The 21,085-nt window shown below is 45.4% G+C and overlaps 1 protein-coding gene across 3 annotated transcripts in view; it reads right to left on the reverse strand.

Moving 5' to 3' along the window:
• UBE2U (ubiquitin conjugating enzyme E2 U) overlaps positions 1 to 21,085 on the reverse strand; it is a 727,435-nt gene that overhangs the window by 71,808 nt on the left and 634,542 nt on the right. For all 3 annotated transcript variants that reach the window (XM_069641994.1, XM_069641992.1, XM_069641995.1), the window contains one exon: positions 16,571 to 16,659. In XM_069641994.1, the coding sequence (XP_069498095.1) occupies positions 16,571 to 16,659 (89 nt within the window). The remainder of the gene's footprint in view (positions 1 to 16,570; positions 16,660 to 21,085) is intronic.

Here is a 21,085-nt window from a genome sequence, read left to right on the forward strand (position 1 = left end):
ACAGAACGAACAAGTAAAATGTCACCCATCAGTAACGGTCAGCTATTCGTTTTTCGATTAGTTCTGTTATGAAATCGTCTAAAGAGAAACTTACATTATATTCACAATTTCCATTCTCTAGGCGTAATGCAGAATCCTCAGTTCGTGTCAACGTTTTCTCAAAAACTTAACTCATATGTAACTAGGTACAGTTTTGGAATGGGCAACCTTATCATATCATACGTTATTACACCCCCCTCAATTCAATCCCTTTCGGAATGGTCCCTGCCTCTCAAGGTCAAAAAAGAATAGAACCTTATACTGTGCGAGGGACGCGTGGGGCCTCACAGCTCCCAAGCCGAAATTCAAAGCTGGTGACCTTCACTCAAAATGAACGTACGTTCTTGCTTTGCAACATCCTGTGTCAACGCATCCATGAGAAAATGAATTTTGAAACACAGGCTCAGGAAATAGGGGTCCGCTCGCTGTTCGTGGCGCTGCTCAGCTGTAGGTGAAATTTGCCAATAGGGCCACCTCTGCTTATCTCATGGCCTCCTGTTTTGTGGCCTAGGTCTAATCCCTTTTGTAGATCAAGCAGTTATTCAGCTTTTTGCGGAACTTTATTGCAAGTCAACTGCCAAAACCCAAATATTCTTACACACTGTTACCCATTGTTCATTAACACGAAAAATGAAGGTCCCACAGTATCTCAACTAAACTGTGAAATGTGAAAGCAAATCGTAATAATTGTAATATATTTTTAAGAAAAGGACAGAGTATAGATTTCAAAAGACAAAATGCATACTTTATTTATACAGATTATAGAAACATTTTTTGCAAAAATAAAAACAGACAGCCATCATTTCAACCGGGATTTGAACGATTTTACAAGCTCTGCTTTGGGATGACATTGGACGCTGGCAATGTTTTGTGGCAATGCATGTGTGCTCTGAACAGATTTGTGCGCGATTCCATGACTATGCATCTCGACGACATTAACAATGAGATCTTTCACAAAATCGAATTCCATTTCATCATATACTGGCTTGACCACCCATTTTTTGCTTTTTTTTGTAAAGGCCATATTGTAGCGAAGCATCCCTAAATTTCCAGCTGTTCTAGATTGTTCACGGCCCACATTCTCGTTATGCACTAATACTGCTAGTAAAGTCCTACATTTCATCCCCTGGATGCCAAAATGCAATCTCTTTGGCCTGTACTTTAGGCACATATTGTGGAACACCTCAAAATCTCCTGTATGACAGAATTCTGTGAGTCCCTTCAGATCTCTTGATAGAGTTTTATCAAACACAATCTTCTCAAGGGCTTTGTGTGGAGTTGAAGATGGTATCAACCACTTCTTCTTCCGTGCCTGCTCTGGGGATAAAGGGCCATGTTCACATTGGTGCAAATGTTGGTTTTCTGTCCAGTGGTGAATGTTGGAACAGTGGTGCATCAGTGAGCGCCATTTTTCCAGTACAATTTCCACAGACCCATCACATGTTTTGGAGCTCCACCAAAGATGGTTGCTGAAAGACTGGGACCATTGCAAAATACTTTCAAAACCTTTTTTTTTCCCTGCAGCCGAGATTTTTTTATTAATGGATTTGGCAACATGCCATACATCAAACTGATGTTTAATATTTGGATATGCTCTCTCATTGTCTTGGCTATTGAAACGTGTCAGTCCGTGGCAATGAGTTCGATTTGCATTCCCCTCGATTGTAGATCTTCCAGTGATTTTATAAAACCAAGTTTCTCCATGGCCACCGAGGATTTACATTGGGACACCTGCACGACCACCGAACTCACAATTTTCTTACTTTTCATGTCCTGAAGATGGTAGGTGCAGTACTTAGCAGAAAATCTGCGGCTGTCACGCGGTCCATGGCCAGCTAGCCTGAACCGTTTGTCGGGGAATGTACTTTCAATAGCCAATTGTTCAATTTCCAAGCATCACTGATGGCAGGGAATAGATAATCACGTTGGTATTTGTAGTATTGTGTTTTGGAAATGAAATGGAGTCCCACAAACTGAAAGAAACTGGATAACTTCATGAAACTAGAGCCACTGAAAAGTAAAGCTGCTGCACACAGTAAATTGCCAGCTGGCAGTTTCCCCAGCATCGGTTGAGCGGACCATGAACATGCTTTATGCGACTTTTCACAGGTGGCATGTATTTTCAGGTTACTGCCTTGTGTTAGACAAGTCACGCTCACCAATGGCTTTCCACATACTTCCCCTCCCACTGAATGCACACATTTCACCATCTTTATAATCTCCATCAAGCTGCTGTCGAATACTATGTATTTGGCCTCTTTTATAATACTGTCAACCGGCAACATTGTTGTTTCGGACTGACCCGTGGTGGACATATCAGCAAAACAGAACATACTATAGTCGATATCTTTGTCTGTTTCGTCGATCAATAGTGTTGATGCTTCAGTTTCTGTCATTTCAACATCTGTTACTTGACGATGGATAGGAGAAAACATCAATGTGGACTGTTTTTTTAGGGGCATTTTTTTGGCGGGTGTCGATTGTGTCAAGTGCTCATCGAGTAATGTAAAACTATCTTCTATAAATTCAATTGCACCTTCCTCTGGCGGAGCGGGCGCATTGTAGCAATGGTCCAAGAACACTTTGCTGGAATCGCCGGTCTTATTAAATTCATTTTCTGGCCATTGGACATAGGCATCTCGAGTGTGAACACGACGCGCCTCAATGAATAGTTCCTCCATGGTGAAAACAGTTTGGCAAGCAGCATCTGTCATTGGTATCGCTGTCTGTGTCTGCATAGTCTGTGCTCGATTGGGCAACTACAGGACAGATAGGAGAAGGGATGTTCAGTGTAAATCCAACATACAGTGTTGTTCAAATGACAAAAAAAAAAGCATATAATGAAGGCCTTGGCACAAAACTTTTGCCAACAATAGAAAGTGTTTATAACTAACCTTATTTTTATTTCTTTTCTTTGAAACCTTCTTTACTCTAACATCAGCAAACTGGCGGACCGACTCTTTTACACGTTCCTCCGGTTCAATATACGGATCTTGTATACATCCCTACAAAAAATAGTATCCATTTAAAATAAGTCATTGGCATTACACATCTAATTAGACTGACTTTCTTTTATTCGATAGTACTGTCAGTGCGCATACCTCTGGCTCCGGTGCAACTGTATGGTCTGGTTCGGAAACACCCACAATTAATAATGTAATTGTAGAGGACGCTGCAGCATCTCCCTGAAACACAGTACTTGCATTAGTAAGGTTGAAAAGATTGGAAACGGGACAAAGATGACAAAGGTACATATCAACAGTAAAGTGGCAAAGAAACATTGTGCAATGCAATGATACGTTGCGAAAATATGATCCGATTATCTCGTCCTATTGAGCTATGATGACCCATACACCTGACACCGGATCTACTACGATGGGTGTTCTGATTGTACTGGACGCTTCAGCATCTCCCTGAAACACAGTACTTTCATTAGTGATGTCGAAAAGATTGGAAACGGGACAAAGACGACAAAGGTACATCAACAGTAAAGTGGCAGAGAAACATTGTGCAATGCAATGCTACGTTGCGAAAACATGATCGGATTATCTCGTCCTATTGAGCTATGAAGACCCATACCTCTGACACCGGATCTACTATGAGGGGTGTTCGTATTGTAGTGGACACTTCAACATCTCCCTGAAACACAGTACTTTTATTAGTGATGTCGAAAAGATTGGAAACGGGACACACAATTTTGAAAGACCACATAGGTACTTATCAACAGTAAAGTGGTAAAGAAACATTGTGTAATGCAATTATACGTTGCAAAAATATGATCACATTATCTAGAATTCCGTACATAAAACCAGTCTGGAACAGAATAGCTAGGTAAGATTACCTGATACGCGCTCGAAGTGGTTGATGACTCCATGTAAGACATGGATGTTGAATCTTGTTCCTTCATATTTGGTGGATAGTCATGGAGTGGTAAAGGGAAAGTATTATTCGATTTAGAAATTCCAACATTACAAAATGGCATGTAAGGACACTGAATAAGACATAATGACTTATTGAAACGCATAATATAGCATAGTTATCCATCCCCATAAATAATTTTTCTAAGTGGGTTCTACAAAACAAGGACTGATGTTTAGCAAAAAAGTCATTATTTCAACAGCTATTCAGTCACATAAATATTGAAAGTACTATAAGTGGCATTTACACCGAAAATACAGGCGTGAAGCTAAATCAGGAAGCATGACTCACCTGTGGCGGCATTTTCACGAGCAAAGTCGGAATAGCGTTTGGGAGCCATTTCCAAGTTGTTCTTGGTTGATTCCTCTTTGTGTACAAGGATGTGGCGTACATATCCGGTGAGAAGTGCAGGCTGCAGATGCGGTATCGATGACCCCTCTTGCCCTCCAAGACTTGGTTGACTCTACTTTCAAGGTCTTCCAGTGGATATCCGCAATGTCTGACCCATTCTCTTATTCGATCAACAGTCTTAGGGAACACAAGGCATTGTAATGCCTTCGGATTTGTTATGGGTCTTCGAAGGGCAACGGAAAATAGAACATGCAGGCATTGTTGTAAATTCTGCAAAATAAAGGTCAACATTATTAGAAAATTATTTTGCATAAGCATGTGCGAAAGAATGAATTGGACCATACATTGTTTGTTGCACGCTTTCTTTTGGGCACCACAGTAAAACCAGTGCAGCGTGTGCGGCTGTATTATAGGATATATTTCACAAACGATTCATTGATGTGTTGAAAATCAGAACATGTTACTCGTCCCTTGAATGTTCTATCATGCACGAAAATGAAACATGCTTATACTATAGGCACGGTCCGCGAAGGATGCAATACGATGCGAATTGACATTGATAAAAATTGATATACCAATAACATAACAAAAGAAACTCAAGTCAATAGCAATGATACAAATTAACATAGCACTACGGAGTTAGATACTTCGGAATAGATATAAATTTACAAATGAAGGAGACATGATTAGGATACATGTCCTTACCTTGACCAACAAACAGTTGGATTCAGCAAGCAGAGTCATTAGTGGCAGGAGAACAGGGAGATGTTCCCAGGTAGCACACTGACGAGTTCACTCAAAGCGGTCACAGAGTAGCACGTTCACGAGTTGACTTGCAGTGCTCAAGGATGTTCGCATGGTAAATATCCAGTGGTTTATAAAGAATAACAAAAAGGGGTGTGTTTGTGAATGAATGACGTGAATATGTTGTTTGGCACCTTGGCCGTTTGTGCCCCTGACAGCCCCCGATGGCAGCGCACATCCACTGGTGCGAACTGCCTTTGATAGTCGGGGGCGGGATGGATGGCCCGGGAGGCATGCAGACAAGGCACCGGAAGAATGCTGAATGGAGACACACTTATGTGGATTACAGGGGCCCGGTCTGCTTCGAGGGAGGCCTGCCTGGAGACACGGGGTCTGAGGAGGCCATGTGAGCAATGGCCCCTTGGCGTGGGATAACTTTTGAAGTGTACATGTTGTTTGGCACCTTGACCGTTTGCGCCCCTGACAGCCCCCCATGGCAGCGCACATCCACTGGTGCGAACTGCCTTTGATAGTGGGGGGTGGGATGGATGGACCGGGAGGCTTGCTGACAAGGCACCGGAACACTGCTGAATGGAGACACACTTATGTGGATTGCAGGGGCGCGGTCTGCTTCGGGGGAGGCCTTCCTGCCTGGAGACACGGGGTCTGAGGAGGCCATGTGAGCAATGGCCCCTGGGTGTGGGATACCTTTTGAAGTGTACATGTTGATTGGCACCTTGACCGTTTGCGCCCCTGACAGCCCCCCATGGCAGCGCACATCCACTGGTGCAAACTGCCTTTGATAGTGGGGGGTGGGATGGATGGGCCGGGAGGCGTGCAGACAAGGCACCGGAACACTGCTGAATGGAAACACACTTGATTCACTTAAAAACTGAAACCACCATTGATAAAAAAATATGTTGTGCTTTATTTGGTTTCTTATTTTGATGGCACAAAAATACTACACATTGTAAAGGTCTGGTTGCAGCTTGGCGAGGCAAAATCCCCTGTACTGACCACGGTCGCTGGGGAAAGTTTGTCTCATGGCGCCAACGACACAGGCGGGTATTCGTCGAACGCGGTGTCCAAGCCTCCCATGTAGCCACCATGTGTACGAACAATAGGCCACCAGCTGGTACCACCTATAAAAGAGAAAGATACAATCTGTTTTTAAATGACCAAGATAAGTGTATTAAGCCTTGGTTGTCAATGACAATTCTTGTATACAATGGCATTTTTGCTAGGACAAATGCTAACTAGACACTGCACGACTTTTATGTGACTATTACTAGAGAATTGCAAGACTAAACAGATATGACAATGATATCTTGAAGTTACGAGAATATAGGGGACAACAGTAAAATAGTAGTGGCCTAACTGACATCACAACCAGACTACACTTACTTGTTACTTGGATTACGAGGGCTAACTGTTGCGCGAAGTTCGTGCATAAGCACCATCAAAATCCTCAACACGGACCGTGTGAGACAGACTGCCGTGAAGTCTGGCAGCTCGGTAACGCATTGCGGCTGTGGATCGCCTTGCGATATGTAGGACAAGCATCCCAAGTTTTATCTGCAGCAGCAGTTCTCCACCTCGGTTGGCATTAGCATGCGCCGATTGCATGTACACCAGGTGGAAACGGCGTCCATGCGACATGCCCAGGCTCTTCATCTGTTGAAACGTCCGCCCAAATGTTGTCCAAATCCCCATCGTCTACAGAGCTTGCTCTTTCCAGTAATTCCTCCACGGAATACTCAGGCTCGTACAGGTAGGGCATTATTGTTGCCATTGTGTGGTAAAGAAATGAAAATAATTTATAGCGGTCGTACTGGTATCTGTTCACACGGGCTACAAGCAACGAAGGTAGCTGACCAGAGCATAGAAACGAGTCACAGAATACTCAAAGAAATACAGCAGGAGGAATGGAAAAGAAAATCTGCTGTTGTGTGTTGTGAAATGGTCTGTTTATACTTGTCGAGGAAAGAGGCTTCATGCCATTACCATGGCGACACGTCATTAACTGAGGCGCAGAGAATGTTGACACGAGATGTGCTTTGGCATTGTGAAATGGGCAGTACGCGTCTAGTGATGTCAGGCTCAGGGGTGGGGGATAGGATTTAGTGCCGCAAACGCAGGTCACCCAGGGCGATGCGGCAAGTGATAAGATAAGATTATCACAAAATGGCCGTGCCCTGCTGCCTGATTTTGCTTGTGTTCAACAGCCGAAAACTCGGGTAAGATGCATAGGAAATGTTTGTACGGTCGATCGAATTATGATTAAAAGCACATGCCCGACCCATAGGGACAATAATATTTTTTGACCGAACCATCCCTTTAACTGGCCCGTTGTTCGCACCCTCCCCATTCCCATTGAGCCCTATGGGGGCTCGAATGGGAATGGGGAATGGTTCCTCGTATGAAGAATTACCGGGCCCTTACCGGGCCCCCCAAGGTCGGAATGGCCCGGTAATTCCTCATTCGAGGAACCCGGACCCGGTACACGGTAAGGGGGTAGCCATGCCGCTAATAGCGGCATGGCTACCTCCTACCTTGTAATAACCCCTCTTGAAAGCACTTTTGAATGCCGCACAGAGTAAAAAGCTAGATGTAGACTTGTGAATGGAGTGAAAGCAAAGTAGAACGATGTGGCAGATACCACTGAATGTATTGTATGAAACAAGTATTGGCAAAGTTAAGAGAATATCAACAAGGGTATGAAAATGAGAAACCAAGTATTGGACCAAAAGCTAAGAGGGGCCCAGGATTTGCAGGCTAAGAGGAAACCTGTGTTGGCAAAATCAAGAGGAATACAGAGAAGTGTGACAACGTGCATGATGGCTGAGCAAGTCACGGTACAGTGTCTGGGGAGCGTGACACTGGGGGAATCAACTAACCATCACTGTCAAATGGAAGCAGTGGCTAATTGTTGATTAAAGCAGTAAGAATGGGTATCAGTTGCGTGACCTGTATTGGGTGGACCGTGTGCTTCGACAACTGCGCATAGACCGAGTGCATGGAAAAGAAAAGCCAATAAAAGCATGCATAAAGTAGCTTGTGTTTTGCAACAGCCTTCTATGTGAATTTGAAGTCAAGAAACAGAACTGCCTAAGTGAACTGGTACAAAGCATTGATAGTAAAGGAACTGTGCAGTGTCCCAAGGAACTGTGTTGTTTTGAAAGCTAGAAGATGTGAGCTCTTGGGGCAGAGAACTCTGATATTTTGTGAACTGTTTTGAACTTAGGTAGCTGATTATAAAGTGAGAGCTAGAAGAAGCTTTGAATTTTCTTTTGAACACTATTCTTTTTGTATACCGTTAGTTATGAGGGCAAGTATAGGTTTTGGACACAGACAGACATTTGATTTGGAGACAAAGACTATCCTTAGTTTTCTCTAGGTACGGAAATCCCACATTAGCATAGAGCAAATTAGGCCTTACTCCATCATGCATTTTAAGTTAAATAAAACCTTTGAGCACACATTTGAATCTGTTGTCTGTGTCTACTCTATGATGCCTTCACAGTTCCCCCTCATGGGAAAGGGGGAGCTACCATGCCTCGCCCATTCAAGTCATGACATCTCCCCGGTAGTTGTCTCCTAACATGTGATCCTCCCTCATAAAGTTGCCCCCAGAGTCAGGATCAGGTAGCAGCTGCCATCCCCTGGCCAGATGGAAGGAGGTGACTTCCGGGAAATCGGTGTTGACTTCATTGAATTCATCCCAGTAGCCAGTATTTGGGCTGTCATCTTTTAACAGTAGCACAGTACTGTGAGGTCTGTGCATCAGTATGTGTGTCCATTGAAATTAGTCCTTGGTCAGGTGTTCTTGAAAGAGCCATGTTTTGAGAGATTTGCAAAATTGGAGAATTGTAGGGGAATTAAGAGCCGACACCGGAATCGAGTTCCAGAGGGTGGATGCATGACAAGAGAAGGATCGTATGGGGGTCCTCTCTGTGCGGATAAGTTGTGATTCAAGCCGGTTCGTTCATTTTCTGCGCAAGGAGCGTGTGCCACCAGATATTTGGAGCTAAGCCAACAGGTACGCTGGTGTGCTACTCATGACTGCTTTGTAGATGAAACATGCAGTCTTGAACAGTATCCTGGCTTGGAGTGGAAACCAATGTAGTTCACATTGAATGGGAGTAATTAGGTCAAATTTCTGTGCGGCTGTAATAAGACATGCTGCAGCGTGGTGGATTGCTTTAAGGGGAGCCAAGTGAGCAGCTGGGACCCCAGTCAGGAGAGCATTTCCCCCCATTGATGTGCAAGACCACAAGGGCCTGCATTACAGTTTGGAAGTCCTGCGGGAGCGGGAAAGGGTAGAGATTCTGAGCCAGGCTATTTGAGCCTTCTTGGCTTGGTGTTTATGGAAGGACAGTGTGAGTCAGGCAATGTATCAAGAGAGACAAAGATTCAAAGGTGTTCGTTTTTAAAACCTTTATTTAACAAGGTTCCTGGGTTAGTGTAATGCCTGACTGGCCCTAACTCTAAAGGGAAAGTTCCCTTGACTGATGCAGTGATTTCAAATACCTTCAGTGTCTTTGAGTTCCTTGGGGTTCCCTACCCCAAGCTTCAACTTATTCAAGTTCCATACACCACAAAAGAAATGTAACAGTTCATTTTGAAGCTTTTCGGGGTTCCCTTCCCAATGCTTCAATCCTTTCAACACTATAAAGAAACCAAATACATCTCTAACATGGTTTGGCCTCTTCGGGTTACCGTCCCCAAGCTTGGGGCCCATCCAGCTTTCAAACAAAGTCAATTTTATCAGGATGTACTTTGCCTTCTTCAATAGGCTTGGCAGGGTTCCCTTCCCCTAGCTAAGGCCTCTTTCCAGCTTTCAACACCAAACAAAATATATCACAATTCCTTTTAGGCTTTTCAGGGTGCCCTTCCCCCAGTGTATTCCTCTTTATTTCCAAAATGAGTATTCAGCCTTTGGTAGGCCTCTCAGGGATCCCTTCCTCAAGCTCAGGCCCCTCTAGTTCCAGACACAAGTTCAACTGGTCAGGATGTACTGACCATACTGTACAGTATGTTACATCCTTACATACTGTTTTCTTACATACTATCCTCTCATGGGGTTAAATCAGAGGCTTTCGAAAACGCCAAGCTCTTTCCTTTTCCTAAGGGCAACAACTCTGATCATTTGCCCCTCTCTTTACCTCTTACTCATGCTTTCCTTTGTACTTTTTATCTTAAGGTGCTTTCTGCACCACTTTCATGTATTCCTTTCCCTTTGCCGTGCACACTTGCACTGTCGGTTATTCCTTTCACTTTGTTGTACACACTTGCATGCTCACCTCCTTCGGTCATGAACCCAATGTACTGTCTTTTTCCTATCGTGCCTCTTGCACGCTTCTTTCACTCTTCCGTGCACACCTGCACTTGTTTTCTTCTTTCCGAGTTGCCTGCACCCTTTCCTTTTTCTCTGGACTTCACTTTTACTTCTGCGCCGCTAAGGTACCTTTTCTTCCTTCTGTGCGCATTTTCCTTCTTTCTTACTCGGTTTCTTAAAACTATCCTTCTTGCTTTCCTCTCCGTGCCACTTTACATATTGTCTTTTTCCTCCCTGACCCTCTCCAACCACCCGCACGCTCAAGAGTTTCACTCTCCCTCTCATGCAAAACTCACTGGATAGCGTAGTGCTGGCAAGCGGTCTCTCTGGGGTGCTTTGGGTCGAGGTCAGGGTCGCAACACCTGCCTCTCAGACACCCTTGGGCCAGGCACACGGTCCAAGGGAACACGCAATTGCACGGACACCGCCAGCAGGGTCCCAGCTGCCTTGCTCTGGCTTTCAGGGGGCATGGCTCCCCAGCCACGCTGCAGCCCCTCTCAAGTACCGGGACAGCATCACAGCATGCCGCTCTCCTCCGTATCCTTCTGCCTGCAGCTCCAGCTTCGTGGCTTTTCTGGTCCAGTATGCCCCCCCCATCTCGCTCATCCATCTGTGCAAGACCACACCTTTTATGGTGAAAAACCGAGTCAAGTGGAGTCCGGTGTGAATGGTCACTATTAAACCCCTAACCCTGCCTGACTATTAGTGGGCCAATTTGAGTTCTTTCTCAGGTAGTTTTCTCTTATTTTCCTCATGTTATTCCAATTGGTAATCCTTACTGATCTTAGTTGCCTCCTCCTCGTCTCAATACTTGTTGGAAATGGGGAAGGGCAGATGGGGTGAGATGGGAATTGACATTCACAGGCTATCTTATTACAAGATGATTGTTAAAAGGATAGGCAGTGAGCCCCTGGCCCTAGTTTGGTCGACAAAAGGTGATTCTCTTTGTATTAAATGACTCCCTATGTACCCACCCGGACATGCGAGCATGGGCCTTAATAACACTTCATATGATCTGTACTGGGGAAAGACAAGGAAGCATTGGAATTGAGATTATGTCTTTGTCTTACCTTGCTTTCTCCATTCCCTCAGGTTGCTCTGGGGTAATCGGTTGGTCTCTCCCTTGGGTTAGGGATAATGGGAACTGCATAACCCATAAAGGCTTCTGGGACATCTTACCCTATTGTCCCGTTGGAACACTGTGGGCCTGATTCACAGAAGCGTTTTATAATGGTGCAATCCCAAAGGAAAACACTCTGTGAATCAGGCCCTTAGTCTCTCCTAGGGTATTCTCCTGAGGGCAACCCCGGACTCCCCTACCCAGGTGATCCTCCCTCGCTCGTCCACTCCCAGCGTTGGGAACCGAAAGCAAGGGCCCTCCCCTGGCCACCTCAATAGGGGATTCTCTGTATCTACATGGGAGAATATCCCTAGGTTTCTCACAACAGGCTGCTGTCAAAGGTGAAGTCTATGGATTTAGCTAAGTCAGAGTTGAGGATCAAATCCTTCTATGCGCACATCATTGAGCCACTGTTGGACAAGTTTTTTTTTAGCGGGCGTACCGATGCGGATGAATTCAGTCTTGGGTGGGTTTAGTTTGAGGTAGGCAGTCGACATCCACGACTGGATGATGACTAGGTAATCGTGGAGACAAATTAATTTCTGCACGCCATTTACTCTCATGTACAACCGAATATCGTCTGCGTAATGGTGGATGGCTATTTTGTTATCTTTGAGGAGAGTGCCCAAAAGCTCCATGCAAAGGTTAAAATGGATTGGTGATAGGATGGAGCCTTGGGGGACTACGGAAGAGACCTGGAGTCGGTTAGAATGCAACAAGTTCATTTGAACATCCTGGTGTATGCCTTAGAGGTAGGCGGTAAACCAATTCAGGACAGTGCCAGAGAATCCCATCCTGTCACCAAGGAGGGAGAGAAGGATGCGGTGGTCAACAGTGTTGAATGCAGCCAAGAGGACAAGGAGGCATGAGTCGCCCTTATCTATGATTTGTAGGGCATCATCCACTACCTGGATGGTGGCTGTCTCGATGTTACATTTGGGGCAGAACCCTAACCGATAGTAATTTAGGAGGTGGAATCATTCGATTCTGGCAAGTAGTTGTGTAGCAACTACTTTCTCCAAGATTTTGCCAATAAACAGGAGGTTCTTAATGGGCCGATAGTTGGCTAGGTTGTCTCGATCTAGGGTTGGTTTTTTAAAAAAAGGTCGTATGACCATTTTTGAGGTTGTCCAGGAATGATCCTTCTGCGAGGGAGGCATTAATGATGCCAAGGAGCGCATTGAGCGCCGGGCTGGTCAATTCTTTAATGATGGAGACCGGAATCATATCATCAGACTAAGAAGTAGGTTCTAGGGAGGCAATCACTTTTAGGAGATCCGGGGGGAAGAGAGGAGAGAATTCGGTCCAGAGGAGCATTGTGCGTGCTGGGGCGCAGGGAATGCTAATGCTGTGAGAGTTTGATTCGATGTAGTTGCTGGAATCTCAGGGTTTGGCACAATAATTTACTACTTCAAAGAGTGCTTTGCTCCTGATGGAGGCTGCCCCAATGGTGGTGGAGGATTAAGCAGCTTTGGTCTCGGTAATCAGAATCCTATGGTTTGCGCTGACAGATTTGAGGTTGGTGAGGTCTCTCGAGTTATGGTTTTTGCACCAATGTTTCTCTAGGGCTCTGATTGAGCGTTTGTTGGAGGCTAGCTAGGGGGTGTACCATGGAGCGGATTGTTTGGTCTTTGGCCAATAGGATTTTCGGGGGCATGAGTGTCCATCAGTTTATAGAAGAGTTGCTGAATAATTCCAGGTGGCCAATGGCCTTTCCTGTGGTGGGGAAGTCTGCAAAGTTTGCTTCTAGCTCATTAACTGGGAAGGTTTTGAATGAGCGGCGTTGAGTGAGTGGGTATTTAGCCTGACATTTGTGAGCCACACTCAAGTGGGTGACTGATAATGGGATGGTGGGGTGATCAGACCAGTCAATTGGGATAGACACTGCACAGGTGATGCAGGGGGATGATGTGAAGACTAAGGGCCTCATTACGACCCTGGCGCTAATGGGTTAACGGCGCCGTAAAAGGCTGCGGCGCCGTTAACCCATTAGCGCCTGATTACGAGGTCCCTTTGCGGGACCAGACCTTAACGGCTGCTCTACACCAGCCGTTAAAGTAGGAACCCGCAAAGGGACCTTGGTGCTAAGTACGGTACCGCAATTTGCGGTACCGTACTTGGCGCCTTCCCCATTCCCATTGAGCCCTATGGGGCAAAAATGGGAATGGGGAAGGGCCATGGAGGAAGGGGGAATTACTGCCCTGCCAACCTTGTAATGGGGTGGTAATTCCCCCTTTCTCCATGGCGGAGTCGGTAAGTTACCGGCATGGACCAAGGTGCTATTAGCACCATGGTTTTCCGCCTGGGTCGTAATGAGGCCCTAAGCCTAGAGTGTTGCCTATGTTGTCCGTGGGGCAGAGCACAATTTGCTTAATATTGGCCGACTCGCCATAAAATGTAGAATTCGAAAATGTATGGATTCATGCAGTTATCTGAAAGATTAGGGTATCTGCCATGTTAGTTGATTTTCAGAACACAAAATGTAAATCCCACCTGTCATTTTGGTATGACAAATCTTTCTCCTCCCTCAGCCTCTCTAACCCACACCTCTCAACTCCTGGTCTTAATAGCATGCGGTGGGAGTAGTGGTTGTAGGTGAAGGGAGAGTGCTCACCAAACCTCATTGAGGGAAATATGATATGTAGGAGTGTCATTAGCCCTATAAGAGGTCAATTTTGCATCAGAACAGGGCTTTTCCACTTTATTCCTGGGGGTAGTCTACTGCTGGACTCATATGAGGAATAACTAGCAGAGAGGCCTCAATCCTTGCATTGGAGACAGTGACAGGGAAATCGAGAAGCTAGCTGGGACCCCATCAGAGGAACCAGAGGAAGTCTAGGTGCAGGAGAAAATCCTTGACTGAAGCCCTTGACCAGATCTGTGCGGTCCTCGGAGGAGCCCTGCTATTTTTCCCCGGATGCCCCATTTTCAAGGCCGACCATGTAAGTAGATTAATCTAAATGCCATCAAAAGTGTGAGGGGTAAACTGCCAGCCTTAATCTCCATCTCACATAGCGGGTAGGGGGGTGGTAGGTACTGGGAAGACTCTCGGTACATTTTATTGAGTCTAATTCAAATTAATTCCATTATAGAAAATCCCCCTATTCATTTAAAATGAATTGTGTTGGGAACAGTCTGCCTTAATACTTTCCATTAAATTGTGGGGGGTGGGAAGTTGTGTAGATCCATAGCGCATTGAATTGAAGTTAAATCAATTAATTCCCATACAGAAAATCACGGGATGAGTGTTGTTAGAGTTCGAAACTAACAAAGTTCATGCCCAGTGTGTTAGAGCTGCTATATACAATAAAGACTTGGGTGACTGTCCTCCTGAAACCCCTGACTCCTGTCCAGAAGGGGTGGACCTGAATCCCAAAAGATGTAATCCCAAAACGGTACCTTTCAAGTGAATGGGGTAAAACAAAATTTCCCATTTATTCCCTTGCATCCCAAACTAGAATTACCAAGCATTGCATCTCAATTGTATTTGTGTTGCAAAATAAAATTTCCCATTTATTCCTGTGCATCCAAAACCAGAATCCAAAAGCACTGCATGTCTATTGAATGTGTGTTGAAAAATGATTTCCCCCTTCGAGTTCCTTTTCCAAACCTTGCTTTTCAAATAAAACCCCAAAACGATTTTCTAATTGAGTTACTTTTCCCAACCATGCCTGCCTAAAAAGCGATTTTGCCATTTGAGTTCCTTTTCCAAACATTGCCTTTCTAAAAATAAAGCAAATATGATTTTCACCTTGAGTTTCTTTCTCAAACATTGCCTTTCTAAAAATAAAGCCAAAACGATGTTCCCATTGACTTTCTTTCTCAAGCATTTCCTTTCTCAAAATGAAGCCAAAACGATTTTTCCATTGTATTGTGAATGTATTCTATTGGTTAATATGCAATTAAATCTGATTTAAGATGTGGCTGCATATTTCAAAATTCTACCTGTGTTGTTTTAATAACGGAAAATAATTTGGAGTGATATGGTGTAGTGCCACAGTATTGGTGGTTGAGGTTTTGGTTGCTATTCCATTTTGTCAAACCTTAAATAAATATATATATTCTTAGTAGTCACCGGCCTGGTTATTAGCTCATTGGTGGCATAGAGAGTGTTTGTTGGGGTGGTGCGAGACGGGTTGGAGGCCTCACTAAAGTTGAATCTGCTTTGGGTGTGCGCCACCTTGCTTGGGGGGAAAAGGAACTCCCTGAGTTGAGTGACTACCTAATAAACCGCGACAAGTATAATGCACCATTTTAACCCATTATGCAAAAAGAAATTCAAGGGGGAGAACCACTTCGAACAGCCATTTGTTGGTTCGAGCTCCCTCGCTACACTCGGTTGTGCCAAACATTTATGCCCAAATAAAAAAAAATCCCCAGCTGCCACTGTATTTTGGAATATGTAAATAACAAGGTTCTCCTTATAATGAAGGCATTTTAATTGTAAACTCTGTTAAACTGCAACAGTTTTAGCATACATTAGAAATCATGTAAAAGTGAACCGTTACTCTATGTGAAAGTGAAAGCATTGCTTTACATTACAGCTTTCACTTTGGTGCGTTAAATTTGATGTTGCCTGTCAAATTGAAGGGGTAGTGAAAGAAATCTTGCTGGGAAAGGGCACTGCTGTTTCTTGAATGCAGCGCAATGCTGTCTGTTTGCATCTCTGCTTCTGAATTCAGAATGTTTGGAACACAGTTAATAGCAGTAGTTATTATGGCATTCTGAGAATTCTGTTGGTGTTTTCACGGGGATGTCCAACTCCGGCCTCGAGGGCCAGAAACATGTTGGATTTTCAGGATGCCACAGATTATTATTCATGAGAAATCTGCATACGATGATTCTAAAGGTATGAAAATTGTTTTTCATGAAGATTAATGATGGATATCCTGAAAACCTGTCTGGATTTCGGCCTTCGGGGCATGGAGTTGGACAACCCTGGTCTAAGAGAAGGTTGATAATGACCTTCATTTGCTAATATTAGGGAATAGCAACACAAACCTCTTGATGCCTAAAAGTGTACACTACAAAATATCCACTTTATGACACTAAGCACTCACATGAATTCTTCAGATCGCCTCTTGCTTGTGATGTCGCGATTTCGGACCAGGTTTTGTGGTAATCGTCAAATGATATGCTCTTTATCTTCCTGTAAATATAAAACGTCTTATGCATAAAGTAAACATTAATTTCACTGGAAAGGAAGACGGCTTTAGAATTCACATGCACATTGTTTAAGTACTTTCTAAATCTGTCACTCTTAGGTACCAGTGCACTTATTAATATGTTTTTAGAGCAGTAAATACACAAAGTACAGAATTTAAGAAAAACAAGTTTGACTAGCAGGCTGATTATTGAAAAAAGTGAATTTCTGAATAGACCTATTTCTTGGGTGGATCACAAGATGTTAGATCAAGATGATATGTCATGGAACGTTCATGGAATTAACAAGACTGAGCTCCTTGGAGTTAAATGAAAAATATTTTGACGATAAAGTGGAAAGAAATATTGCTGATTACGTGCCAATTAACAACAGCCAAGGTTTAGCAAATAGCATGGCAGGCCCTACAGGCATAGTTGAGGGTAATCGTGAGTGACGTGGCCTTGATGAACATATAAAAGGAAACCAAAATCCATCAAAAAAAAAAAAGAGTTTAGATTATTAGAGAAGACATATGCAAAATAGTCCAATGAAGCAGAGATACGACAGAAGATGGTAAAATGCAAGTATGAGATTAACCAACATCACAAGTAAAAGGTTAAGAAGAGCAGAAGATGGGGGGCGCTGTTGCGCACAACCAATATGGCTGACTGAGAGGAGAGCTCCGGCTCCACCATTAATCCTCAACCGAATATATCCTGTCAGAACCGTCCTACAAAACTGTAAGATGAGAATTCCTGAAACGAAAGACCTGCAGAACAAACAGTGGGAAAATCGTGCCTGTGCGTCCGAGGAGACCCGCGATATCTGCCTGGAGGTGCCTGAGCGGATTGAGGGCGCCGTCGCGGCTGCCCACAGGCTCCACGGCGTATCCACAGCGGGCCGGTGGGCCGCTGGGAGGAGCAGGTCGCAGTGGGGGAGGGGCGAAACAACGATCCTGCACCGTATTGCCCGCAAACGAAGGAGGTGAACTGGAGCGCCGGGGGCCGCAGACGAGCAGCAACAACACCCGTGGCTGCTGCCACCGGAGGTTGGCATCCACGACCACTGCCGCCTGCTACATTTGGCCGCGGTAAACCGGAGTCGGCGGAGCGGCTTCGGGAACATCACGCTGCTCTCGCGGTCGCGCGCGCTTGGTGCCGCGGCGGCTGCTGGCGGGCCGTCCCCTGCTACCCGGATCGAGAGGGAGGACACAGGAGAACAGAACAGAGATAAGCGGGGGGGGGGCTTTGGCACCCCCCCAAATCAAGTAAGTGAGGTGGGACGGAAAGGCCCCCCCCCTAACGAAAAACTACCTATGTTACACAAAACCCTCAGGGAGAAGCAGGGGGGAAATGCGATGCCATAGATCTGCAATTGAGTCGCATTTAATTGAACATAGCGCCCAATACACATCATATGAGGAAGGCCAGGATTGCGGGCATAAAGTGGCTGGGGCCTAAAACGAGCACTGCAAAGGGGTCGCAGTAAGCCAACCCCCCCCAGCACTAAGTGGGTTTCGCCCAATAAGTCACCAGTTCAATCTACTTGGAGAAGTGACGAATACAGTATTAAAACCCGGCTGTATACAGACAGAACTTGGCGTCTCCTGTTTGACGGCAACCCATTTATCCTGGAGTGGAGCGGAAGGAGCACTCCGCTGGGGGCCATACACGGGTGATATATGTGAACAAACTTTTGGGATCAGCTCAGTGAAGACCCTGGCCCTGTGAAAGGCACACAAAGACATCCGAACACTAGGGGGACGGAAGGTGCGCGGCAGGCCAATGCTTCCACACTGCCTGCCCTTTTGCCCATTTAGGAACAACTTTCTACGTGAAAGTTTATACTACGTGGGAGGACACAGTCCACTCAGGGGCCGTACACCATATTACATGGGACGCACCGAGAAGAAGGGAACGGGGGGGAAAGACCGGTCCGATGGATTCCTTTGCCAGTTCCCAGCCACACAGGACCGCCGAGGAGGCACCACAGGAACACGACAAAGAAGGGGAAGATCCCTTGGACCGCCTGGCGACGCTGGTCCAAAATGGCTTCATGGCAGTCAACGTCAAACTTGATGATATAGTCACAACAATCGGGTCCCTTAAAGCCTGAGTGGAAAAAGAGTGCGCGCATCACAGAAGTGGAGAGCAGGATAAGCACCAACGAAGACACACTATCACAAAATGGCCGCGACATAGCCCGCCTCCAGACAGAGCTACAAAAAACTCATAATAAGTGTGAAGATTTAGAATCAAGATCGCAGAGAAATAATATCCGGATTGTTGGAGTTGCGGAAACATTTGGCAAAGGCGACATGGAGAGGCAAGTAGAAACCTTGTTGAGAAACATTCTGGGAACAGACTCCTTCTCTGATCATTTTCTTGTGGAAAGGGCTCACTGCACGTTGGCACCACTACCGAAACCGGGGGCACCCCCCCCGCACCATAATAGCACGTCTCCTTAATTACAGAGATAGGGATATGATACTCAAACTGTCCAGGGAGAAAGGTACTTTACTCTTTGAACATAATAGAATCCACATATATCCGGACTTCTCCGCTGGCATACAGGCACAGAGGCGGTCCTATGAACTAGTTAAGAAACAACTACGAATACGTAATGTACCATATGCCCTTATCTTCCCAGCGAAATTGAGAATCCAACATGGTGGGAGAGCCCATTTCTTTGAACACCCCACAGAAGCTATGACATACATTGAGGCCTCAATTCCCTTACCTCCCTCCCAGAGATCGAGTGGTTGACCCGAATGCCAGACCACGTCTGGGGGATGAGGCACCAGATTCGGCTGACTAATCGGGATACATCCTCAAGCCCTGACTGGGGGAAAGAATTGGGAAAGGACGATGGAACTCCCTATTGGTGGCGGGTGCCGACTCCCGACCGCCTAGGGAAAAGACAACCTTGAAATATAGACGGACTGAACGAAAATCCCATAGTGAACTGAGCCGAGAGCCTCCGTCAGGACAAGCCAGGTGCATGCAACAGGAGTCCCTCAGGAAAGCTCCACAAGTTTAAAGAGATGTATGTTACAGGGCAGCATTGTCAAGTTGGGGAAGATGATGTGGGTGGGGGGCTGAAACAATGTGGGAATTTTAGCTTAATTGGGCAGGGTGGGGAAAGGGGAAGGGCGTTTAGGGATCAGGACTCAGTTGAAGGAGTCCTTCAAATTACAAAAAGTGGTGACATTGCAACATATGATATTCTCCTAAGCAACAGTAAGTCAAGAAGCAAAAAATGGATGTACAGATATGGATAACCCTGCTGGAACGGCCGAGGGCTTAGATTGAAACTACTAACATGGAATGTACATGGGCTGAACAACCGAGCAAAGTTGAATAAGGTGGGGGCCTATGTCAATCGACATCATCCCCAGATTGTTATGTTACAAGAGACCCACGCACTCCAGAAGGTTAACGCTGAATTCTTGAAAGGGTGGGGTAAACATAGATACTGTACAGAATACTCCTCACAGGCACGTGGAGTACTTGTCCTGATTCACCCATTCGTTGGGTTTCAATTGGGGAGAAGTAAAATAGACCTGCTGGGTCGATACGTTATAGTGTGGGGAAGCATTGCAGGGGAAGAATTGATACTGGTAAACACGTATGGTCCGAATATGGACGACCCTGATTTCTATACGAATGTAATGCAAGAGATTGGTTTATGTGGATGCGAGCAAATACTGTGGGGAGGGCCTTCAATACCATACTAGACACTACCCTAGATTGATCCACCTCCACACACAGGAATCCCACGAAAACAGCTGACACTGTGCAACAAATCATGTTGCAATTGTTGCTGGTAGATGCCTGGAGAACACTACACCCCCACAAAAGACAGTATTCCTTTTACTGCTCTGTACATGACACCGAATCCCGTATTCATTACTGGCTGGTATCAGCGTCTCTTATGCACCACATCAACAGTAGTGACATATTTCCCCGTACCCTGTCGGATCACTCCCCCATCTTGTTAGACTTGACACTAGGTGACCTTAGACCTCCAGTCAAGAGATGGAGAATGCCTCCCGACATCCTTAAGGACCCTGCGGTGGCAGAGGAATTACACACTGAGGTCAAATTGTTCCTTGAAACCAATAAGGACTCAGTAAATAGCTCAGCGATTTTGTGGGAGACGTTTAAGGCTTGGGTGAGGGGTATCCTGATCTCCAAATCCACAGGACTGTTGAGGGCAGTAAGGGGGGGAACTGATTGAGGTGGAGAAAGGACTAGGGAAATTAGAGCAACAATATACATCCATGCATGAAGACAGCACCCTTGCAGACATCAATAACAACTTACAAGAATTCAGTAAACTAGCTGCCAGGGAATTGTTGTATATGGCTACCAGCTAGGGCGCGCCGGTATGGTGAGGGGAACAAGGCGGGGCGCACCCTAGCTAACCTACT

Source organism: Ambystoma mexicanum, chromosome 1q (assembly GCF_040938575.1).
Source record: "Ambystoma mexicanum isolate Mex_15411 chromosome 1q, UKY_AmexF1_1, whole genome shotgun sequence".
Classification (NCBI taxonomy): domain Eukaryota; kingdom Metazoa; phylum Chordata; class Amphibia; order Caudata; family Ambystomatidae; genus Ambystoma; species Ambystoma mexicanum.